At 41.5% G+C, this 24,239-nt stretch overlaps 1 protein-coding gene across 3 annotated transcripts in view; it reads right to left on the bottom strand.

Moving 5' to 3' along the window:
- The window catches only part of DGKG (diacylglycerol kinase gamma), a 195,608-nt gene that overhangs the window by 11,939 nt on the left and 159,430 nt on the right, over positions 1-24,239 (bottom strand). For all 3 annotated transcript variants that reach the window (XM_081063127.1, XM_081063126.1, XM_081063128.1), the window contains 2 exons: positions 11,320-11,440; positions 8,867-8,927 (listed from right to left, as the gene is read on the bottom strand). In XM_081063127.1, the coding sequence (XP_080919253.1) occupies positions 8,867-8,927; positions 11,320-11,440 (182 nt within the window). The remainder of the gene's footprint in view (positions 1-8,866; positions 8,928-11,319; positions 11,441-24,239) is intronic.

Here is a 24,239-nt window from a genome sequence, read left to right as displayed (position 1 = left end):
CCTTGCTATTAATAAACTTGCTATTAAGAATGTCACTGCCAGAGAAGACCTCGGGGACCATCTCATTAACCCCCTGTGCAGGATACAGGTCTAAAGTCACACAGAGAGGCGCAGAAACAGCCAGGCCCAGTTCTTCAGATTCCTAACCTCCATTGCTTCTGGCCATTCCTGCTTACGCAGTGCTGAGATGTCAACCAGTAACTCAAAGTTGACCTTTTGTCTGGCCTCTGACCCAAACAACATCATCTGGAGAGTCTCCAAGGGAGTCTGTTAGGTCTTTCCTCTTTTCTTCACCTTCCAGGAAAGACCCAATTTTGCTTTAATAGCATGCTTTTGTTTTGTTTTGTTTTGAATTATAGATTTTATGAGTGTTTTCTCCCATAAACTTTAAGGCAATTCAAAGTGAAAGACACTGGTGAATTCTCATTTTTGTCTTTCTTCCCAACCTTATCTCAGGTCACGGCATCAAAATGCTCGATCCCTATTTTAATGTGGCCTGGTGACACTGCCACATTAATAATCTGCATTATCAGTCCATTAACAACATTTATCAAGTTTGACACGTGTTCAGAGGAGGAAGATAATGTGGAGACAAGAGGCACTTAAGATTCAAAGACCAGGGTTTGCGTCCCAGAACGCCTACTTCTTTGCTGTGAGCCTTTAGACAAATCCCTTAACCTTCAAAACCAAGCTGGCAGAACTGTAATATGAGGGTAACATCTGTCCTATTTTTCTCACAAAGTTGTTGTGAAGGCCAAATGGTATACTGTCAATGAAAGCACATTGTAAAGTGTAAAATGGAATGTAACAGTTAGCTAAATAATCATTTTACACAGGAGGAGAAAGACGTACGTCAAAAGCAACAGAATCTATGAACTCATTCTCATGGTTTTTATCACATTATTGGAAATGATAGTGTGACCACAGAGAACAGCAGAAGAACTCTGGGAGAGACCATCAACAAGTTTGAATTAATGGGGGCTAAACCAATGGTGTCAAAGAGAGGTTAGATAAGGAATGAGAAGAGTCTGAATGGAGCAACTGAGGAAGAGTTTTTAAGAAAAGAAAGGGAAGAAAGGGAAGGAAATGTGTTGTTGAAAAGAAAAAGGGGAGGCACTGAGTAGAGGGGCCATGTATGACCTGGTTGAGTGGGGGGCAAAGTATGAGAAATGAGATTGGGAATACAGTTGGTGTCAGGCTTTAAAGGGTTTAATGTGAGGTAATGGGGGAACCGCAATACGTTTTTAAGCTGATGAGAAAAGAGTTTCAGGGAAATTATTCAACAGTTGCTGTCAGGGCAAATGGGAGTGGGGAAGAGTCTGGCCAAGATGGTACTACTGCAAGCCAGGTTTAAATTTACAAGGCCTCAGGATATGGAAAGAAAGAGAGGGACCAAAAGTCATTGTGAAGAATTCCTGAGTGATGGAAGCTGAGAATGACTCTTATGTTGGTTCCACCAGCCTGGAGCTCAATCTTTCTGTTTTGTGGTAGTCTCCAGGGGAGCAAACCAAAAATACATCAAGCACTATTTTATGTTATGTGCCTTATTATGGGCATTATGTTTATTCCAGAAGTTATGGAAGTGAGGCACAGGCTGGGGAGGCCAGCTCTTCTCTGCAGCATGGAATTTAGCGCTCTCTGATGACAGCAATTTGTGTTTCTGAAGGGGCACAACTTCATCTTATTCACCTTGATATTTCCTGAGCCACAGCAGTGCCCACTCAGAGCACAAGCTGTGGAACTACTGACTGATTAGCACACCAATGAGAGAGACAGCGAGAACTCCTGGCAGTGGGGATGGCTATGTTTGGGGCAGAGCGAGGCAACTGCTGTATTGCCGACATTTCCCGCTAAGGGAGCCCTTTATTTTAGACAACAGAAGACCCTGGCTTCTCCTTTTTCTCCCTCTAGATGAGCTAGTTATTTGCTTGTTAGCACCTCCAGGGCAAAGAGGAGGAAGTGAAACTCAAATCCCTCTCATTTGGCTTTTCAGCAGTTTTAACAAAGGTCTTATGGGGTGGGAATTTGGGGATCCTGGGTAAGAGGAGATTTTGATGTGGTTTGTGGATTTGGTACTACAGATAACTCAGTTGTCTGTATGTACACACACTGGAGGCAAGAAGTAAGAGATCCTTTCTTCTTTTGGTGTCAAAGAGATGTCAGTCTCTTACCCCCTGACCCCCAAATTAGGAGGGGCCAGTGGAGTTAAATAGCAAAGTTCTCATGTTCGAAGATAGTTGGATGCGGCCAAACCTGCCTTTTAACCCCGATGGAAAGAGACCATCCACATTTCTGTAGTTAGAACCCAAGCATCTCTGGTAATTGGGCAATTAACTAAAGCCCCCATGATTTTCTTAAAAAGCTTTCATAACATTTCATAACAAGCACTAGGGGTAGCAGCCCCATGGTTTTCATTCTCTGCCCTGTGACAGAGACGTGATACATAGACTCTTGTGTGATGGCTCAAAATTCACGAAACTATTGCAGCATAAAATTCCTCCTTTACAGTAGAGTGAATTGCAAATTTCACTAGTGCTGGAGTTGACTTTATTTTGGGGGGGGCATTGTCTTCAAATCAACACATTTTTATTACTTCAAGAGAAGCAATAAATGGACGTTGCCCTCTCAGGGCAAATAATTTCAAATCATGTCCTGCAAAATGGTCAATAACCGTAAGTATACCCTTCGCCAATCATTTGGGAAGTATCCAAGTCTGCCCTAATTTCAGCTGCAGAGAAGTAGAAAGGCAAAAACCTGAAAGGTCTCAACTAGTCTTTGTGATATTTTTAAAAGCCAAGGACACATTCCGGCTTAAAGTGAGTTTTGGGAGGAGAGAGGAGGTTTGCACAGTCTTTCAGGTCTTAGCTATTTTGGGGATCTTCAAGATGTTAGGATGCCCTGTTTCATAAGAGTGTTTCATGCCATAAGAGGCTTTCAGGTATAGAGGGACAATCGGGTTTTGCTAGAGGTGGAGGAGAAGTCTGGGATTTTTTGATAAATGGGGAAGTTCATCTAGGTTATATGTTCTCAAAGTATGGTCTCTAGAGCAGCAGCAGCAGCTTTTCCAGGAACTTGTCAGAGATGCAAATTCTCAGGCATCCAGACCTGAATAAAAACACCAGCAATCTGTGTTGTAAAAGCCCTTCGGGTGATTCAAATAAATACACTCAAGTTTGGGAATCACTGGACTAGATAAATAAAATTCTTTTCAAGTTTGAGAACCTACTATTACCTAACTCTGGGAGAAGATTCTTAATTTTACTGGCTCAAATGATGCTGCCTAACTGTGATAGTAAAGTCTCAGAGGTCATCTTACAGTGTTACAAGCCCGAGGCAAGTTTTAAAATAGTATATATTTTATGTACATATTTCTTTTTGTATAAACAAATAGATGCTCATTTTTGAGAATTTAAAAAATGTGGAAAAATTTAAAAAATCACCTAGCATTAATGGCTGTTAACTTTTTGGCATTTTTTTTCCCCAGTTTGTTTCTATATTTTTTAATAAAATTGAAATCAGCTTCTTAATCTGCTGTTTTCATTTAATTTTATTCTGTGAGCATTTCTGATGTCATTAAAAATTCATTGACTATAATTTTCAATGGCTAAAAATTATTGCATTTGATGACTCTCACATAGCGTATCTAAGTCTTTCCCTAAATGTTGAGCATTTTAGGTAATTTCCAATTTTTTTTTTTGCTATTATGAGTAATACAGAAATTGACATTCTTATAATCAGTTCCTGTATTTCTGTCTTTTACTTAGAATAAATACTTAGAAGTACATGAACAATTTTAAGGGTCAAACTAAATCAACTGGGTCAATGGATGTTAATATTTGTAAGGACCTTCTTGATACATGGCTCCAAATGCTTCCCAGAAGAGCTGTACCAGTTTATATTCTGCCCTCACGATTTGAGAGTGCTGGCCTCTTCGCACGCTTGACAGCAATGAATATGATCTTTAAAACAAAAACAAATTGTGCTAATTTGATAAGTGAAACATGGCAGGGCTTTGTCGGTATTTTAATTTGAAATTCTTCACCACACTTTTTTCTTGTTATATTAAATATTATTTCTTAGATTTATTAGCCCATGGCATTTCTTCTGTGAATTGTCTGTTCACAACTGTGTCTGTTCACAATTGCATTGTTCGTATTTTCTCCTGCTGGAGAAATTATGGGTATTAACCTGTTCTTACGGGTATTAACCTGTTCTTTGAGATAGCTATTGAAAACATCTTGTTCTTAGTCTTTTACATATCTATATTGATTCTTTTTTTATTTGTTTGTTTTTTTAAAGCACAGCAGAAACTTTATTTTTTCATCAAGGCATGAAGAAGGGTGAGCTCATGCTTTAACACGCCTTCTCCTCTATATTGGTTCTTGATTTGTAGACTCTTAAATTTGATAGTCAAATATGTCACTGTTTCCGTAGAAAGTCTTTGCTCACAGTATAATTATAGTCACCTATTTTGCCCCTAGCTAGTTGACATTTAATTTTTAATGGAATTGGAGTTTTTTTTCTGTTTCTGTTTTTGAAGTATAGTTTGAGGTGAAAAGTTGGTATATAATGACATTTTCCCAAACAGGCAAGTTCTTGGATAGCAAATGTTAAAAAGTCCATTCCTTTTAAATTAATTTATGGTCTTTCTTTTTTTCCTTCATTAGTTTTTATGTGTATTAGGGTTTCTTAGGGCTTTCCTCTGTACTGTTGATTTAGCTATACAATACTGTGCCAACAATAGTGGCTTTATAACTATTTTAATACCTTGTGGGAAGCCCTTTTTCATAGTTCTCTCATAAAATGCCTTAGGTCTTACATTGTTTTATTAAGTTAAAAAACAACTGCATTAGGATTTTGTTTGGGATCCCTATCTAGAAACATGAGATGTTAAGTCTTCTTCATCTATTTTTATATACCTCATATTATGTAATGTCTTATAGTTAAATAAAATGATTACCACATTTATATTTATATTTTTATTACATTAGATATTTTTATATTTTAATATTTCTGATTATTGTTTTCACTTTTTAAAATTAGGTTTTCAAACATGTGACATGTTTAAAGAACTAGTTTTCGATTTTCCTGTTATTTATCTATTTAATATCTGCTTTTATCTTTATTATTTTCTTCCTTCTGCTTCGCCTAAGTTTGTGTTCTTGTTTTTGTAATTTTGGGATTATTGATTACTTTTCTTTTCCTTTTTAAATGATGGATCTACATGAGATTTTGAGTATACTTCCAAATACCGTTTAGGTTATAGTCTATAAATTTTAAATGAGAGGCTTCTAATTTTTATTATTTTTTTAAATAGTCAATAATGGTGGTTTTGATCGCCTCTTAAATCTACTGTTATTTAGAAAACTTAAAAATCTCTGAGCAATTGGATTTTGTTTGTTTATTCATTTAATCTATTATTAATTTCTAGTTTCATTGCTTTGTGGTCAAATAAAATAACTTTTATAATTTCTGCTTCTGGATTTTATACAGATTTCTTTATAAACTGGCTTATGATCTATTTTATTAAATACTCTATGGATCCTTAAAAAAATGAGATATTTAACTTGTTTGTAGGTTGAGTTACTTCATCCAAGTTTTATATTATTTTTTTATTTTTTGCTACATAACCTCAAAGACAGAAAGAAATATTTTAAAGCCTCTCAATACCTGTCTTTCTGTTAACTTCTTATATATCTATTTTCCCCTCAAAATATATATTGATATTGGTTTTTTTTTTTTTTGGCTCTTGGTAATTTTTTTTTTTTTTAATTTATTGGGGTGACAATTGTTCATAAAATTACATAGATTTCAGGTGTACAATTCTGTATTACATCCATTATGTGTTCACCACCCAGAATCAGTTCTCCTTCCATCACCATATATTTGATCCCCCATACCCTCATCTCCCACCCGCACCCCCGATACTGTTTTTCACATTAAATATTTTGATTGTTATTAGATACCTAAAATTTTATGACCATTACATCTTATAATTGAGTGTAAAGTGACTTTTTTTTTTTTAAGAATGGCGCAGCTCACATTGGCCCATGCAGGGATCCAACTGGCAACCGCGATGTTATCAGCACTGCGTTCTAACTGAGCTAACCAGCCACCGCTAAAGTGACCTTCTTTATTCCGCTTTATGCTTTTGGCATGTTGGAAGATTAGTTTGTCCAACAATGTAATTAACGATATCATTTCTTGCTTTTAATTTCCCTATGCTTGATAAAGGATAAGATAAATAGATGTATACGACTTTGTTTTAGATGTATTTCTTACGGTTTAAGAAATATACCATAGGATTTAAATTTTAACCCAATGGGAGAGTATTGTTCTTTAGTTGGGGGCTTTACCGTATTTATGTCTTTTGTCATTATTGACCAAAAAATTTTTAAATGATTGATTGCTTGTTATTTGCTTTCTGTTTTTGCTACATTGATAGGGTTCATAAATTTTAAATTCTTTCAGATTTGAAATGTGTGTGTCCTGTTTTTAGTTTCACAAAGTGATTATTTAGTTATTAAAATTGTCTTCTGATTTACACTTTTAAGTAATCAAAATGAAGAGAGACCAGGAAAAATTTGGCATATTTTTACTATTTCTTCAACAATGTCTCCTAAATGCTTTCAGCCTTGGTTACTAGAACCTTAGGTTTGGGATCCAGATTGTTTACAATTACGTATCTTCTCTTTCAAAGAATGATTTTTTGCCATTTATATTTATTTGTATAATTGTATTTAACAGTTTTTTTTTTTTAAACTTCGCTTTAATTTCACTGGTTTCAATTTTTACCAAAAGTTTTTTTGTGCTGTGATGTCCTATCATTAATTAATTCTGAACCACTTCTTAGCTGGTAGGTATCTTCAGGAAAATATTATACTTTTGTTTTAATTCTTGCAAGTTTAAGAATGACTTTCTGGTATGGACTGAATTATGTGCCCCCAGAATTTGTATGTTGAAGCCCTAACTCCCAATGTGACTGTATTTGGAGATAAAGCCTTTAAAGAGGTAATTAAGGTTAAATGAGGTCATAAAGGTGAGACTCTAATCGAATACAACTGGTGTCCTTATAAGAAGAGGAGACACCAGGAGAGCACGTGAACAGAGAAAAGGCCACGAGAGGACACAGCAAGAAGGTGGCTATATGGAAGTAAGGAAGAAACACCTCACCAGAAAGTAACCCTGTCAGAACCTTGATCTTGAACTTCTAGCTTCCAGAGCTGTGAGAAAATAAATTTCTGTTTAAGCCACCCAATCTATGGTATTTAGTTATGGCAGCCTGAGCAAACTAGTATACCCTGACATATGGATTTCCCTGGACCATAAAATCATTGGGTCACAAATGTTTTCATAGTATAGTGAGCTGTAATCTCTGAAGGGTGGCATGGAGAGAGGGTGGGGTTTGGTTATTTCAAAAACCAGTGCTTGGATTTAGGGAAATGGCAATCCTATTTTCAGTTATCACTGAACCAGGTGGGAGAGCTTGATTTCTTCCAGGTTTTGCTTTTTAGGAGACAGGAAGAGCTTGTATTGATTTTTCTCAATTCAGCGCCATCAAAATTATAAGTAGTAGAAGTTTCCTCTATCTCTCCTAATTCTAACAAGGTGGCAAGCTATTTTTAGTTTTTACTATATTATGTTTTCTTTTTCTTAGTCTTCATAGAAACAGAAGATTGTGGTAAGATTTTATGGAAAAAATTTCTGCTTTTGATAATTTTTATTGAAGATGCCATCTCTAGAGTCTCTGTTTCTAGAGACCAGTTTATACTTTGTAGAAGTTACATAGAACGAAGAGTTATAGGAATATACCTATAATTCAGGCTCAGTAGAAATCTCATGAAAACCATTTCTCTAGTAGAAGACAACTTGATGTTCTGAAGGGCTCAAAGTAGTAGGTTTTTGAAGAATTATCATCTGAATACTCCATTAGAATGAGAACGCATAGAAACATTAACTTTTGTTTTTTTTGAGATTTGTACACTCACAATAACATAGAGAATATTACTAATGGAATATCCTGGTGAACACTCTAGGCCCTGACTACCAGGACAGTGGTTTCTTCTCACTACAGAGTTTCTAGCTAGGTTTCTAACAGGGAAGGAACAAAGAAGGAAGGACGCATGGCTCCCATAGTCGTGCTAAGTGGAGAGCTAACATAGGTATAGGTGAGTCAGGAAATGAGGATGACCCCTTTATTTTCGTTTGTTCAGTTATTTCTTCACTGTTCAACAAATATTTTTGTGCAACTATTAGAAAACCAGGCACAGTGTCAGGTGCTGCGTGAATACCATAAACAAAATCGGTAACTCATGTGGTTACCCTGTCAGTGGCATTTTCAGGTAGGTCCTCAGGGCTGTGGTGCACCCAAGGTGTAGTATGTCTGGACACTGTGGGAATCCTCCCCCAGGGGCTCCAGTGGTCCCAGTGACTGAATGGAAGTTCTAGGGTAAGGGTGCAGATCTGGCTTCCACATAAAGAAGCACTTTCTAACAATTAGACTTGTTTATCAGGAGAACAGTCTTCCTTTTTGGGTGGTAAATTCCCTGCCACTGGAAAGATTCAAGCTGAGGCTCTCAAGGACACTGCAGAAGTCTCTGAGGAAATGTGAGCTCCTTGAAGATGGGTCTATGTCTCATTTAATTTTGGACCTGATGCCTCACAACGCCTGACAGATAGCAGGTATTCAATAAAATTTTGGCAAGTAAGTGAATGGATGGATGAATGACGTGGAAAAGAGGCTACAACAGATGATCTCTCAAAGCCTCTGAAACTCTGAGATTCATCAATTTCATATTCAGTCAGTGCCCAGAAGGGGCCCAAAAGGAAGCGTCTCACCCTTAGCTCAAAGACTGGCGAAACTCACCGTGCAAGGCGGCTGCATCCAGGGCTCTCCATCTACCTGCATTGGCAGCAGCTTGTTCGTTCTGGAACACCGAGAACCAAGAAAACGCAGTGAGCTTCTTGGAGTCAGAATCAGGGTTGTCCCCACCAGGGAAACAAGTGGGAAGACCACATTTGCCCATCTAAGACTCTCCTGGGGGCTTGTTAAAAATAGATGTTTGAACCCGCTCAAGAATTGAAGCTGGGGCCAGGTACAGGGATCTGCATTTTAGTAAGCACTATGGGTGATTCTGTTGCTTTGGTCCTCAGACCCTACTTTGAGAAACACTCCCCTGGGTGAGCAGAGAAGTCCTCAGAAGTCTGGAAAACAGCGGCCAATAAGTACGGCAGAACCACTGTTGAGCAGACCCTCAGTCAAACAATCAGGTGGAGAGCATGTAGATGGTGCCCAAAAACTCCACAATGAAAGGAGAAAGGTTATGAAATGGGAAAAGGCCTGGTTTCTACCACGTTTCCCTGAAAATAAGACCTAGCTGGAAAATAAGTCCTAGCATGATTTTTCAGGATGACATCCCCTGAACATAATGTGTCTTTTGGAACCAAAATTAATATAAGACCCGGTCTTATTTTCGGGGAAACTCGGTATGTTGAGTGAGAGGATACATCATATCAATGAGGTAACGTCTCCAACCTGTACAAGGTACAGCTCAGGTGTGATGTGTCTTGCTTTGTCCCCGATTCTAACCACCCTTCTTTTTATCTCTTGGACAACACTACACCCTGTGGTTGCACAGATTGTGGACCTGGCTTAGCTGGGAAATGTGGTCATTGGGAATATCGTCCCCATTGGTAGGAGGAGAGGAGAGGAGAAAGTGTTGCTTTCTGGCTTGGGACAAGGTTTGTTTGGCATATGGATTGTTAAAAGAAGAGAGACAAGGTCTTCTGACTTCTTTCTGTAGAGGAGTTGTGAATATGTACTACTTCACCTTTGGGAGAAAAGGCAGGTCCTTTCAGAGGCCTCTGATCTGGGACCACCCACTGGCCAGGAAGCCCTCACCTGGTATCTGTCCTGTTTTTGAAATTATAAAATGAGGGAGGCAAGCTGTGTTTTAATGTAGACGATTCTCTGACTGATTCTGAGGGTATTTAGTAATAAAAAAAATAAACCTAATAATAAAACAAACAATAAGAGGAGAGAGTGGATTTCTGTTTTGGGGGCTGAGGAGAGTATCTGGAAAATGCCCAGGAGGATGGGGCTCCTGGCTCATCCCCTCTGTTTCTATCTGGGAACAGGTCTACTGAATATGAAGAAAAGTCTTCCCTCTTTTATGTGGCTTTTTGATTCTTCTGGGATTGAGATGTTATTATGTTCTCTGTGGTCTACATAAGTTATGGCATAGATATGCTGACTGGACCTACTCAGTATTAGTCATGCAGAATGGACAGGAAAGGAAGTACAGACATTAATCTGGGAAACAGGGGCCCCAGTACAACAGCCCAGAGAGAAAGAGGAGCAAGGTTTTGGGGGAATAATAGAAAACATAGAGAAGACACTGAGAAGGAACGAAGCAACGGGGTTAGTGGGATAGACCTTCAGCTAAGACACATCAGGAAACAAGCTCTGGCGACCTTTCTGAGGGATGTAGGGGAGTGTCAAGAGCAATTTCCCTAAATGTGCTCTGAGAACACACTTGCCCAAGAGGTTCTGGGGGACAAGGCTTCTGTGGTCAAATTACTTGGTAAAACTGTATGCTGTGTTCTCCTCTAGGAGATCCCCAAAGCACAATAATAGATTTCATCTGTAGAAATTGAATGGGAAGAGGAAAGGAATAAAGACTTCTGAAATAATCAGGTGGAGAAGAATCTGATTAGTTGCATTGATTAAACAGAAGCAACCCAAATCAGTGGGTCCCCTCCTTTAGACTCTTTCTTTGCCATGAACCTGCAGTCGCTGATCTGTTTGGTGTGGTCCATACCCTGAAGAGTCATCATCCTCTTGGTCTGCTATGACAGATTTGCTGATGTTGATGATTTAGTTCTACAAAGGTATATAGGAAATAGTATTTCTAAGGCCACCATCCAAGAACAAGCAGAGCAGAAAACTCGGTTTTTGTCAGTGTGTGCCCTCCGGTACACATCTAACATTTTAATTTGTCAAGATGAAAAAGGCAAGGAGGTGGACTTCTGATTCTCTAGACCTCATAATCTCAACACTCCTGTTTAGAGCATTTCACCAATTCATTCCAAGAAAAGAGCCAGTTGGTTGTGGTGGTCCCTGGAGTTGATGTCCTGGATGGTTGCATTATATCTAGTTTGTGAAATGGTCTCCAAAGACATCCTTTATAAACGTTATCAAGTTTCAGTTCCCCACTCTCCCTGCACTGAAATCCAAAGATGGCTTCCTAGTTTGTTGTCTGTAAAAATATTAAGGGAGTTTGGGAGACTTGGAGGCTGCTGGGTAATGAGGAAGCATACCTGATGGTGACAGATGAGCACTGGGCCAGCCTTCTGCCTGCGCTCTTCAAGCCAGTGTAGATCTGCCCCATTTCCATGGCTCCCTCTAGCCCCACCACTTCAAGAAGCTGGTCACTGAGGTCTGCAGAGTGAGACAATCAAAAGCAGTGCATACACATCTGTCTGTTCCTCAGGCTGCTTTTGGCCAGAAGGTCTAATCTCTACATGGCCCACCCAGATCTATCAATATCCCTTCCTCTCCCACCAAACAGTATTTTCATACTCATTCTGAATAGGGAGTTTCTTCAAAGATCACTAAACGTACCTTTTCGTGAACAGAAACCCAGTTCCAGTGAAAAAAGGTTTTGATTCAGAGCATTAATATGCATCTAATGAATAGGTTGGCATATCAAGAAGCTTCTTCAAATGCAGAGTAACATAAATGATGAACCAGCTATGTCTGAAATTATTTTCAAGATGAAGATACATTGTATTGGGATTAATATAGGAAGGAATGTTGATGAAGGTCATTATCCGTAGCTGGATCAAATTTATTTTCTCTGAATGTCTGAATAACAACTTGGCCCTACTGACGATGACTGATGGTTAATTAATCTCAATTTTGGCCTGTGGTAAGCCAGTGGTGAGCCAACCTCCTTGGACATCCTTGGGGAAATCAGTGACCTCTTTCAGGACACCAGATGCCTAATCTGAGCCAAGGAAAAGGATATTTCACCTACACCAGATTATTCTTGGTCCACAGTAGAAAAAGAGGAACAGAAAATGTGAGTCTCAGGCTCAGAGTCACATAGGATCAATGCCCTCCCACAGTGACTTCTGAGTTAGCACCTGGAAGAGGTCCTTTATTTCAAAGTTCCTGAGGCTTAGATTGTATCTGCTCAATTTCTTGTGAAAGCAATGGCAGGATTAAGGTTTGATGTTGGGCCCAAGACTCACTTTTATAACACAACTCTTACTTATTTAAAACAGAAGCAAAATAAAAAGGCATATTCATTAAAAACTTCCCTTGCTTTGCCTACTAAGGCAAAGGTACTTTTCTCAAAGATTGTAGCTAATCACTAACATACTATTAATACTCACAAACTAGAAAATTGTGCCTATGTTAATGCTTTTGCTTATTTAACAGATGGCTTCTGTCTTCTAAGGTACCTCCTGGTATATTGTAATAGTGTTTGTTAAGATTGGCAAGGAGATAATTGGGTTTGTCTTTACGTTTTTGTTTAGATGTCTAACTATTGTTTAAAAAACAAGCTCTTTGATGGATGTATTTCTAATGCAAACAGTTAAACAAACCGTGGGGCTGACCAAAAATGTGTCAACATTGTTACAGTCTAACCTACCGATGATCAAGGATGAATATCAACTGGCAACAGATACAAAAACTGAATTAGTTTTTCTATAACGAGTATATAGCTTTCTCTCTCTCTATCCATCCACACTCCCATTCTCCTCCTTTTTTTCTTTAACCACATCTGTGAAAAGATACTGTCTCCTTAAAGTCTCCATCTCATTTGGACTTGGAACAAGAAGCCATGAAAGGGCAATATTTGTTTAGGAGAACGCTCCAGGCTTTCTTTAAGGAGTTTGGATCCAATAAACAACACATGTCTAAACCTCTCGTCACTTAATTAGTTCCCTTCTTACCATAGAGCATTGAATAACCATTGGGTAATCTTAGCTTATTGTGTCATTTTAACAGTGTCTGTGAAATCAACATGGGTTATGAATGAAGGAGGGAGGGAGGGAAGAAGAGAAAGAGGAGAGATACTGTGTTTCCCCACAAATAAGACCTAACTGGACAATCAGCTCTAATGAGTCTTTTGGAGCAAAAATTAATATAAGACCTGGTCTTACCAGGCATAATATAATATACCAGGTCTTATATTAATTTTTGTTCCAAAAGACGCATTAGAGCTGATTGTCCGGCTAGGTCTTATTTTGGGGGAAACATGGTATGAGGGAAAAGACTAGAGGCAAGGGGAGGAGGAGAAGGAGGAGAAGGAGAGTGAAAAGGCAGGAGAGAAATACATAGAGTGTGTCTAAGGGTGGGGGAGCTATACTGGGGCAGGACAAGGGAAGAGAAAAGAGGAGCAGAACTTTTTAGAAGTTTCTCCAGTGGCATAGAGACAGATGTCTTATGAAATGCTCTTTGTGCCAGTTTTGGTATCTGACAGAGCTGTGATAGCTCAATGTTTTTCCTCCTTGAAACATTCCCTGGTAACAAGATGTTCTAAGAAGCAGAGGACTTAATGGACTCAAGTGTTTCAGCTTTTACAATGTCTTGGTCTTTTAACAAATTTTCCCGTTGAATGGCTTTGACTCTCAAGTTGTTATCACTTCCCACACATTACCTTGCTTCCTGGCTCTAGAAGAGGAGTAATGAAGGCTGATCTCATCAGCATGGTGGGTGTGTGGGAGGTGGGGGCTTGCACAAATGTGGGGCTGAGGAGATAAAGGCCGGGGAAGGGGCTAGGATCTGGGTGCACTTTTTGCTCTTTTGCCTTTGAATTTGTATTCATAGGGGCTAGAGTGACTCCCGTCTACTACCAAAGGAAGACTTGACTGCACTTCTATTTTTTACCATCGTCTAACTGATCTTTCTTTCAACTTTCTAGAATATACCAGGGAGTTCTGAGGTAAAAAAAAAAAAAAAAAAATCCATTTAACTTTGTTTCCCAAACTTATTGGACTATGAGATTCTTCTTCAGTGTGAAACCTATAAACAGTCCATGGTAGTTTTCTTTGGAACACACTTTGGGAAATTCTGGCATCACTTAATTCCCTTTACTTTTTCTAGCACAGAGGTACTTATACATAAATTAAATTTTGGAGTTAAAATGAAACAGAACAGAATGCAAGTCAATATCCAGGCACAAAGAACAGTTAATGTTCAGAACTTAGAGTCCAGGATCAGGACATCTGGCATACTACGTGTCTGTTTTACCGTAGGTACCAGTGATACAGAGTGTGGTTTTGGCAATTCATATCATCTCCATATTGTCTTTATACTCTTCAACTCATTAATGTTTAAGATGGAGTTTCCGTGCACCTTAGTAAAACAGGAATTAATTTTTTCACTCATTTATTTATTCAAAAGTGACTGAGTAGCACCCAAGTGCCACACACTCTGTTAAGAATTGAGGATACAAAAAAAAAAAAAAAAAAAAAAGAATTGAGGATACAAATAGTCCACTCTTGAAGGATTCTTGGCCAACAAGAAGAAAAAGTGTTAGGTGTAGGAAATGCAAGTAAGTAAATTATATAAACAAGGAAGCCTGAATAACTGATTCTGACTGGGCAAGATATGGAAGGAAGGTGTCACTGACATTTAAAGAAGGTCAAGGTAATTTGCTGGGCTAAGAAGAAGAAGGAAGAGGGACATTCCAGGGACAGAATGATCATGTGTAGTGTTGGATAAGTCACAGGATACAGAAAGAAATTCATTTAGCAATAAACCCACTTGGCAATTTCATTGGAAAATATAAAAAATATTTCTACCTACAGAGAATTACTGTCTAGAGATTCTTTCTTGACACAACTATAAAAAGAGGGTCTCTGGGCGGGGCACGAGCTTGTTGCCACCACAGAGTGAGGCTTTTCAGCACTGGTCTCAGTAACAAAGCCTCTATAGTGCTTTGTGTGCAGTGAACATTTAATATACACTCTCTGAGAAAGAAAACAGGGGAAGGTAGAAATGGAAAAAGGAGAATGTGGACACAGAGGAGGAACAGCCAGGAGGACACCAACAGCATTTCTGATTTGGCCCACTTGATTCAGCCTTCACTACACAATTTTATAAATACACATCTGGTCATGTCATCCCATACCAAAAATCCTTCAGTGACACCAATCATAACACCAAGTGCTGGGAAGAGAAGGTGAAAAGTACATTCGTTCACACCTATGAAGAGAATAGAAGCTGGCAGAAACTTTTTGGAAAGAAACTTTTGTACTGCTGATTTGTTCATTTCTTTCTTGATATTGATCATAGACTCTAAGCTCATACAAATATGAACATTGTGGCATCATTTATAATACAGGCATACCTTGTTGTATTGTGCTTTGCTTCATTGCCCTTGTTACATATTGAAGGCAAGACCCTCCACCAGCAAAAATGTTATGACTTGCTTTATTGTAATACATGCTTTATGCGGTTGTCTGGCACCTAACCCACAATATTTCAGAGGTACAGAGGTATGCCTGTAGTGAAATCTCCTCCTCTCCCCTTTTCATCTGTATGAAAATGGTTAAATTATATGGTGTCTGTATGATAGAATTTTATGCTGCCATTAAAATATTTACAGAATTTCAAAAACATAAATATGTATACATCATAATGTTAAGTGTGAAGGAAGGATATAAACTTATTTATACAACATGCTCTCAACTATGTAAGAATATGCATAGGAGAAAAGAACAGATTGCTATAAAATCTTAACAGTGGTGAGTTCTGGGTAATTAGGTTAAAGATGATTGTTATTTTGTACTTTATATTTTTCTAGGTGTTTCATATTTTCTGGAAGTATGTATTAATGTTATAATTTAAAAGTCATTATAAGAAAACCTATCAACTACTCTTTATACTTGTAAAGATGGTATAAACTCCCTGGCTTGATGCCCAAGACCCATCCCAATCTGGCGAGAGGCTGCCTGTGCAGTTTTATTTCCTGACACTGAGGGCTAGGTACCTGTGTCAGGCATACACAACAACACATAGTTCCCCAGGTAAACCCTACTGTTTCCCTCCTTTGTGCCACTACATATGCTATACCTCTGCTTGAAATGCCCTCTTCCACTTTTTACTGTCCATCAAAAATTCAGCTGAAGTGTCATCAACTTTAAGAAAACTCCCTGGACTTCCATGTCTGCCGTTTGATTGAGATAGTCCTCTAACTTTAACAGGTAGATATGATCAAAGGAAGAACAAGGGGCTGGGTGTATCCGCTGTGGGCAAGAGATGCTTGCAATAATTACTGTACCATAGAGTCTAGTTTGATTAGGGAAAGATATGAAGGACTGGATGAAAAGGGAAAAGGCAAGGAAGAGATGTGATGAGTTCTAGGAGCAGGTGTTGAGACAATATGAGAAAGAGGGTTGAAAGAGGTGTTGTGAGCCGCATTTGTACATGACAAGTTAGTTCTACCTGTGTTCCCAGTGGTGAGCAGCAGAAGGATAGCGACGGGGATTACAGTCAAGGAGAAGCGAGGCAAGTTTAGTGGTTCCTAAACTTTGCTGCATGGTAGAATTACAGCAGGTCCTCAAATAACATCATTTTGTTCAATGTTGTTTTGCTGTAACGTTGATGAGATGCTGTAGTAACTAAACTCTTGTTTATTTCAATTAGCCTGTGGTGAAATGGGTTTCGTTATATGTCATTTTGCTTAAAGTCACAGAGCCTGTGGATAATGTTAAGTAAGGACTTATTGTTTACCTGGGGAGCTTTTCCTAACAATGATGCCCCTATACCTGTTAAATCAGAATATGTGGGCCTGGGAGCTAGGCATCACTATTTGTTTGTAAGGATTCCGAAATGCAGCACAGTTTGGGAGCCTGCTGGGCTAGGTTATTGGGTGGACCATCCCCGTAGGCCAGTGGTTCTCAAAGGGCAGCCTCGCAGCAGCTGCAGATGCATTGCCTGGGAACTTGTTAGAGATGCAAATCCTCAGGCCCCACCCCAGACCCACCGAGTCAGAAACTCCTGAGATGAGCCCAGCAGTCTGTGTTCTAACAAGCCCTCTGGAAGATTCTCAGGAATGCTCAAGTTTAAGAACTTGAGCCTTAGGCAATAAAACTGTCCCAAACATATGCAGGAGTTGGAGTGAAAAGGGATATCAACAAGTTACTTCCTGACTGCTTTGATCTAGAGCTTTTTCACTTGAAAATTAGGAATTAGGAATAATAATGCTGACCTCAAAGTGTGGTTAGGAGATAAAATGGCGGAGCTGGATGTGAAAGAGTGGGCACCCAAAATATATTAGTTTCACTTTCCATTTCTGCCACATTCACCCTGACAACTGCCAACAATCTACGAGTAGTAGTCCACCCATCTTCTTAGAGCTGGTACAAAGCATAACATTTGGGATAAAATATTTTTTAAAAGTGTTCCATGTTGCTCGTAGCTTCACAGCTCCTTGGAGAGGCTGCCTATCCAGGGAAGCGTTGGATTGACTTGGCATCTTACTCAGTGTGCTTTTGTCTTCTTTTCCTCTCTTCCCTGATTCTGCTCCTTTGCCTACTTTTTTGATCTCAACAGCCCCATTTTGCTTTTATTTTTTCCGTCCTGCCCGCTGTCGGGAGGAGAGATTGGAGCTCAATACTGATAAGGAAAGGCTGGCAGAGATTTCATATTTAAGGGGCACATCTGATCTGCCCACTCCCCTCTTCAGACCCTTCTGTAGCTCTGGAAGTCCAAGGGACAAAGTGTTAGTTCCTTAGCCAAGAGTGCGAGATCACCATGCAGGGTCTGGCCCAGTTCCCTGCACAGGTTTCCCTTTGGCTGGAGAATTCCCCTTTACCCTCCTGGGATACCCCAGGCACCAGGCTTCTTGCTTTGCCTGTGTTTAGATGGTGGATCTCACCCACGACGACTGTTTCTGTCATATCACTCTCCCAACTCCATTGAGAGTTGAAGGCAGGGCTGTGTCCTCGTTTTGTGTAGCTTTGCACCCCTAGCAACTAGCCTAGCCCTTGGCGTACAGAAGGCTCCCAATAAATGTTTGTTGAATAAACTGAATAAGATACATGCTTTAGGGCCGAAGACCTTGACAGGTTTGGCCTGAAAGAGGAAAATGATTATAATAATAATAATAATAATAATAAATGACAGCAACAACAACAATAACCACTACGTGCCTAGATTGAACCGGGTAATGCGCTTTCCATGAATTAACTCATTTAATCTGCACATAACAGATAACGATGACCCCGTCTGGGTTGTGCCTTTCTCCCTAACTGCATAATGTTTATGTTCATTCTCACCTTGGCTGCTGGTTCACATTAATGAAAATTCAATCACTTAAGTTGCAAAGGAAACTCAGGATATTTGGGTGTCATGATTTAGGCTCCTTGTTTGCGGTGACTTGGGGAAGCATGGGAGATTCTTAGCCTAAACAGGATGCCTTGCTACCCCCAGTCCCATTTCCTCCTCCATCAGCACTTTTGGGGGTAGGTCTGAGAGCTGCCACAGCCCAGCCCAGGAAGTCAGGCAACCTTCCATGGAGGTGCTGAAACGCTGACCATGTGATGGCACCAGAGGGTCTCTGAACCATCCCACCATAGTGTTGAGGAAGCTTGCCCTCTACCCTTAGGCAGCTGTGTCATATAATAACCTGTGGGCTCTGTCCCTTTACCTGGGTGACAAGAGCACAGGTGAACTGAGATGTTAGGTGTCATTGCTTTGGGCTGCAATCCTACCACTTCAGTGGGTAATTCTAGTTGGCTAATGCTGATCTGAAGCTCTTGCCAGCAGGAGTATACGTCTGATTAATTAGAAATGAAAAAAAAAAATTGTTACTACTCAATAAATGGCCTCTGACAGACAAATATGAAATCACAGGGGTAAAAGGAGAAGCTGAGAAACTGCACATCTTCCTGAGTTTGGGGCTAACTGCTTACTCACTGTGTCCATAAAGGGTGGTTTGTTTGAGTCGGTTGGTTTGCTAGGCCCACAGGCTGCGTTGCTTAAATAGCACAAATTTATTTTCTCTCCGTTTTGGAGGCTGGAAGGCCAAGGTCAAGGGGCAGGCGGGGCTGGTTTCCGCTAAGCCTCTCTCCTGGGTTTGCAGATGGCCACCCTGTTGCTGCCTCTTCACATGTGCACATAAATCCATGGTGTCTCTGTGTATCCAAATTTCCTCTTCTTATAAGGACACCCATCCGATTGGATTGGGGCCCACCGTAACTGCTTCGTTTTAACTAAATCACCTCTTTAATAGCCCTATTTTCAAACATCAGATTCTGAGATGCTGGTGATTAGGGCTTGAACACATGAATTTGGGGGGAGGGACAAAATTCCCTGTATGTCCCTGTCCATAACAGGGACAATAATAAAACCTACTTCACGGGTTATTTTGAGGACAAAAGAGATAAAGAATGTGAAGGTGTTCTATAAATAGCAATTAGTAATGTCCTTATCACAGTGCTGCTGAGAAGCTAAGATGCACTAGGGCTGTGTGGGACCTTTCTCCTCTCCTCAGAAAGGAAGGAGGCAAGCCCAGCTCTGCCTTGTGGTGGGGCCAGTCTCCACAGTCTAGACAGGTGAGTGTAGCTGGCAGACCTCTCTCAGACTTGGCCTGCCAAGGCAGTGGCAGGCATCACGTTAGGCTCTTTTCCTGCCTCCAAATTTCCATGGAGATGGGCCACGTGCCCTTGGCGGCTCAGGCACCCAAAGCCCAACAAAGCTGGGCACTGATCAGCCTGCCTAAGCTTCCCACTGGGTCTGGTCGGTGCAGATGAAAGATTGCTCCTGGCTAAAGAGCTTCAAAGCCAGCTTAGAAGCTCGGTAGCCTAAAAATAGCCTGGGGGTGGAGAGATGGAAAGAACCCCCAAAGACTGTTACTTGATCTTCTGAAGGGGAGGGGTCTTTGTGGTTTCCTTGGGCAGAAAAGATGGGTAAGGAAGGAAGGCTGTACATGGCCAAACAAGATCTCCCCACCTGCCATGCTCCCACTTGGCCTCTCAAAGCACCAGGTCCTCAGGTATCCCAGTCTTAACTAACCTGAAGAATAATCTATGCCCAATGCTTTCCCTAGAGAGCCTAACTCAGACACAGGATAGAGGGCTCAAAGCACATACGCAGGAGGAAAATCCCCTGGCGTTCTGTAAACACAACATAAACAATGTCCTCTTGAGACAAGCTGTGAAGCACAGACCGTGGGCTGTGGACAGGCTTAGGTCTGAAACCTATTGCTTGACACTCACTAGTTTCATTACCTTGGAAGAAGACACTTAGCTTCTCTGAGCCTGTCTTTTATCTGGGAAATGGAGATATAATAGCACACTTGGCAGGGCAGTGTGAGGCTCAGAAGTCATGCCGTCAAGTGCCCTGCATAGAGAGCACACGCCAGGCCCTCGAGAAATGGTTGCTGTTATGTTTCCTTAGAAAAGGGCGTCCTCAGAAAATTCTGATTTTGCTATAGTAAGTGCCCGGTCTTCTGCAGATGGTAATCAATGTAACCCAGAGAAGGCAGTGCAGGAGGAAGGGGGTAGGAAAGAGATGGAAGGGGAGAAGAGGGAGGAGAAGAGGATGCTGAGGAAGAACAGGTATTGTGACCTGGAGATTTTAGGGTGACTGCCCCTCCTGGCACGGAAAGCATCGCTATTCGTACTTCTTTTACTCCAAAGCACGGAAGAGACTCAGCTTTTTATTTGGAAATGAGTTGCTTTTCTTTTCCTGCATGTGTACATGTGCATGCATGTGCGTGTGTGCCTGTGTGTGATACAATCCCACATCAGATTTGCCTTCCCTTGTTCCTGGGCTGAGCAATGAGGGAGCAGAGAAGGATCTGGAGCTCTTTCCAGCATGGTTTTGACACCCCTGTTCCAGCTGGGCACCCCATCTAAGGGGAGTTGCCTGGGTGCCCTGCCTTCATTATCCAGGCTCACGGGTTTCTTCTACGCAGGGGTCTGTGAAGCCCCATAGGGGCATAGAAGTGGCCAAAGGGCATTGAGTGGTCTTGGACGCTGGATAATCCAGGTGGAAGCAGGTAGGAAGGAGAACCAGCAAGAGCCTCTGTTTTCTGAGGAGGAGTGAGGCTGCAGGGTCAGAGGGAGAGGGAATGTATTGGCCTAGCAGGTGGGGCCTGGGATTTGGGTCTCTGCTCTGGCTATCTGGTTGTGTGACCTTGGGGAAGTCACTCCCCTCCGCAACGCCTCCATATTCCCTGATTGCGGATTAGGGCATTCTATCCTTAAGGTCTGTTTGTACTCTTTCAACAATGGCAGTGGAGACTGGATTTCCTCACTGTCTGGGTCAAGAGCAGCTTGGCAGCGTTCCTCATGCTGTGCAGTGTTCAACGCAACCCCACACTGAGGCAAGTGCTGGCTCACGTAACCATTGTTGGTTCCTAAAAGCCTGCTTGAGCGGTCGGGCGGGGAGCAAGAGTAGCTCCTCCCTCCGGGGTGGCTGTCTCCTTCGGGGTTAGGCAGGGGTCCGAGGAACGTTCTGTACGTTGCGGAGGGGGCTTCTAAACCTCTCTATGCTTCAGGGTCAGGTGCTTCGGAAGGGGACACAGGCAGTATGCTGGGGGAGTTGTGTGGTGGAGAATTTCTCAGGAAGACAGGATCTCTTGGAAGTGGCTCTGCAGTAAGAGTCTAACAACATCACGCTGTGAGGGAAAACCAATGGGGGGAGAGTGTCTTATAGGGCCTGGGAGGCAGTGGAGCTACAGGGAATCTTGACCTGGTGGTCCCATGAGGACATGAAGACAATGACGATTACTGGGCACAGACTCTAGGTCGGCCTAGAGTTTTACAATGGTCATGGCTTTTAATTGCTGTGGCAACTCTGTTAGGTAGAAACTATTATCACAATACAAACAACAACAACAACAAAACCTTGAGGCTCGGAAAGATGGAGGAACTTGCCTAATATCACAAAGCTAGTATGTGGTAAAGCTGGAATTCAAACCAAGGCCTGACTCCAAAAATAATCTCCGAATAAAGGACTCAAGGCAGAGACAAAGTGTCTTAAAGTGATAGGGCATCTGAAGGCAGGGGAGTGAGCTTGGTATGGGGTGAGCCTCATCTCAACTCCTCTCAAGGAAGACTCCTCAGCAACCCAATCCTATTAAGTAGAATGCTGAGTTTCTTGACTTGAAGGCAAAACACTAGTTGGTGTATTATCTGGTGTTATTTTGCCAACGGAGCTTAAGAAGTTGCAATTCCAGGGTCTGCCGGTAATCTCAGTTGGTTAGAGCGGGGTGCTCCTAACAATAAGGTTGCTAGTTCGATCCCCACATGGGCCACTGTGAGCTGCGCCCTCCACAACTAGATTGAAACAACTACTTGACTTGGAGCTGATGGGTCCTGGAAAAACACACTTAAAATAAACAAAAGTTAAAAAAAAATAAAAAAAATAAAGAAGCTGCAATTCCAGGCACAGTGTATGTAATAAAATAAAATCAATTAGTGGTGAGGTTTTCTACTTCAACTGAAACCGGATTCTCAGGCATGACACACACAGAGGTCTACACCGACCAAATGAATCACAGCTCAGGGAGAAGCGCACACCACCCACCTGCCCCAGAAAGGCAACGCTAGAGGAGAGTTGCAATCAGAAGGGATTTTTTTCTGGCTGTGGGGTCAGGATCAGCCAGAAAGGGGGAGGTGGGGGGAGGGTATTGTGGTGTGCATTGAAAGAACGCCATGTTTGGAGTTCTAGGACTTGGCTTTAGTCCCAGATCCACCAATTAGTGTGCCCTTGGACAGGTCAATTAACCTCCCTGGGCCTCATCTTTCTAATTATAAAGTATCTCTGTAGGGGATTAAAATAAGATGATGAATGTAAAATATTTCCAGCATCTAGTGCTAAATTCAAGTAGGTGCTTAACAAACGTTGAATGAATTGGCCTGAAAATGGGAAGAGATGGGTGCCGGCAGCAGGCTGGAAGTGGAAAAGACACAGGCCCCTGCTTAAGAGCATCCATTCTGGGAACAGAAGCTGCTAGCAACGGGAAGGGGTTTGTGTGTGGAGGCAGACAGGAGAAGGGTCGAAGCTGGCACTCTGCTGGCTGATTGCTGGGGAGGGAGTAATCACTCCTGTGGCAGTGTCCCCTTTGTTTGTCCCCTACTTCCTGTTGGCTTTGTCTATTCTTCCCTTTGGGTCACTGACTCCCAGTTCAAGGCCTTCGAGTTGTAAGTCTGCCTTCTGCATCAGCCTCCTAATTGGCCTCCCTGATGCTCCTTGCCTTTTCCTCCACTCTCACATTCTATTGCTTCTAGCCTACAACCCTTCATCGCTTCCTGTTATGCAAAGGATCATGCACAGATTCCATAGCCTTCCCTTTTGCTACTTCCATGTGCTAGTTCCCTGGCCCACGTTCCCCTTCTCTCATTCCCTGTCTTTTCAAACCCTTTCCAGCTTCAAGTGTTAGCACACAGAACATGCTATCTTATTCCTCTATCCATCCAATATTTATGGATCACCTCCGAGGTGCATGCACAGTGCTGGGCAGCTGGGGATAGAGTCCCTGAGGAGGGCCCCTCCTCTTCTTGCCTCCCACACCCGTATGATAACTCCGTTTCTGCTGCTCCATGCTGCTTGCCTCTTATGCCAGTATTAACACGCTTGTTCTACTTGTGTTTTCTATAGGTATACTGTGAACTACTGCAGGGCTAGACCACGTGGCACTCTTGCTTGCATCCTCTACTTGAAGGCAGGCTAGAATCTAGGCTCTATTGTGTATTGTCTGTGTGTGTTTTAAGCCCATTAGTCTCAGTGTCCTCAGCCATAAAATGGATTAAATAATTAAACATGCAACAGGCTTGGCCCATAAGGAAGTGCTCGGCAAATAACAGCCCAGTACATATTTACTGATTAACTAAGAAGATGGAACACTTCTTGCACAAATTAGAAACAGATCAAGGACACTAACATTCACACTCTGTAGAACATGTGGCCAGCATGGAGTTTTGCTGTGGGCTGGGTCTTAGGAGGCACCCAACATTAAACAGCTGAAAAGCTGCTCTAGGGGAACAGGAGCTGGCGTGTGGGCCAAGATGGGGCAAGCACAAGAGGGAAAAAAATCTCAGGTGTCTAGGCCTGCCGAAGAGCCAGTCCAGAAGTTTCTTTTGCATGTGAAAAATGAAAAATGTCTCTGTGGTTCTATTTTAAGCAGCAAACCTAAGGCAGGAATTAAGTTGGAGTTTAACTCCAGCTTGAACCTGTGTGAGCAAGTTTCCCTCCTGCAGATGCTGGGCAA

Source organism: Rhinolophus hipposideros (assembly GCF_964194185.1).
Source record: "Rhinolophus hipposideros genome assembly, chromosome: 2".
NCBI classification, from domain to species: Eukaryota; Metazoa; Chordata; class Mammalia; order Chiroptera; family Rhinolophidae; genus Rhinolophus; species Rhinolophus hipposideros.
The sequence above is the reverse complement of the archived record's forward strand: the minus strand, read 5'-3'. Positions and strand labels throughout refer to the sequence as shown.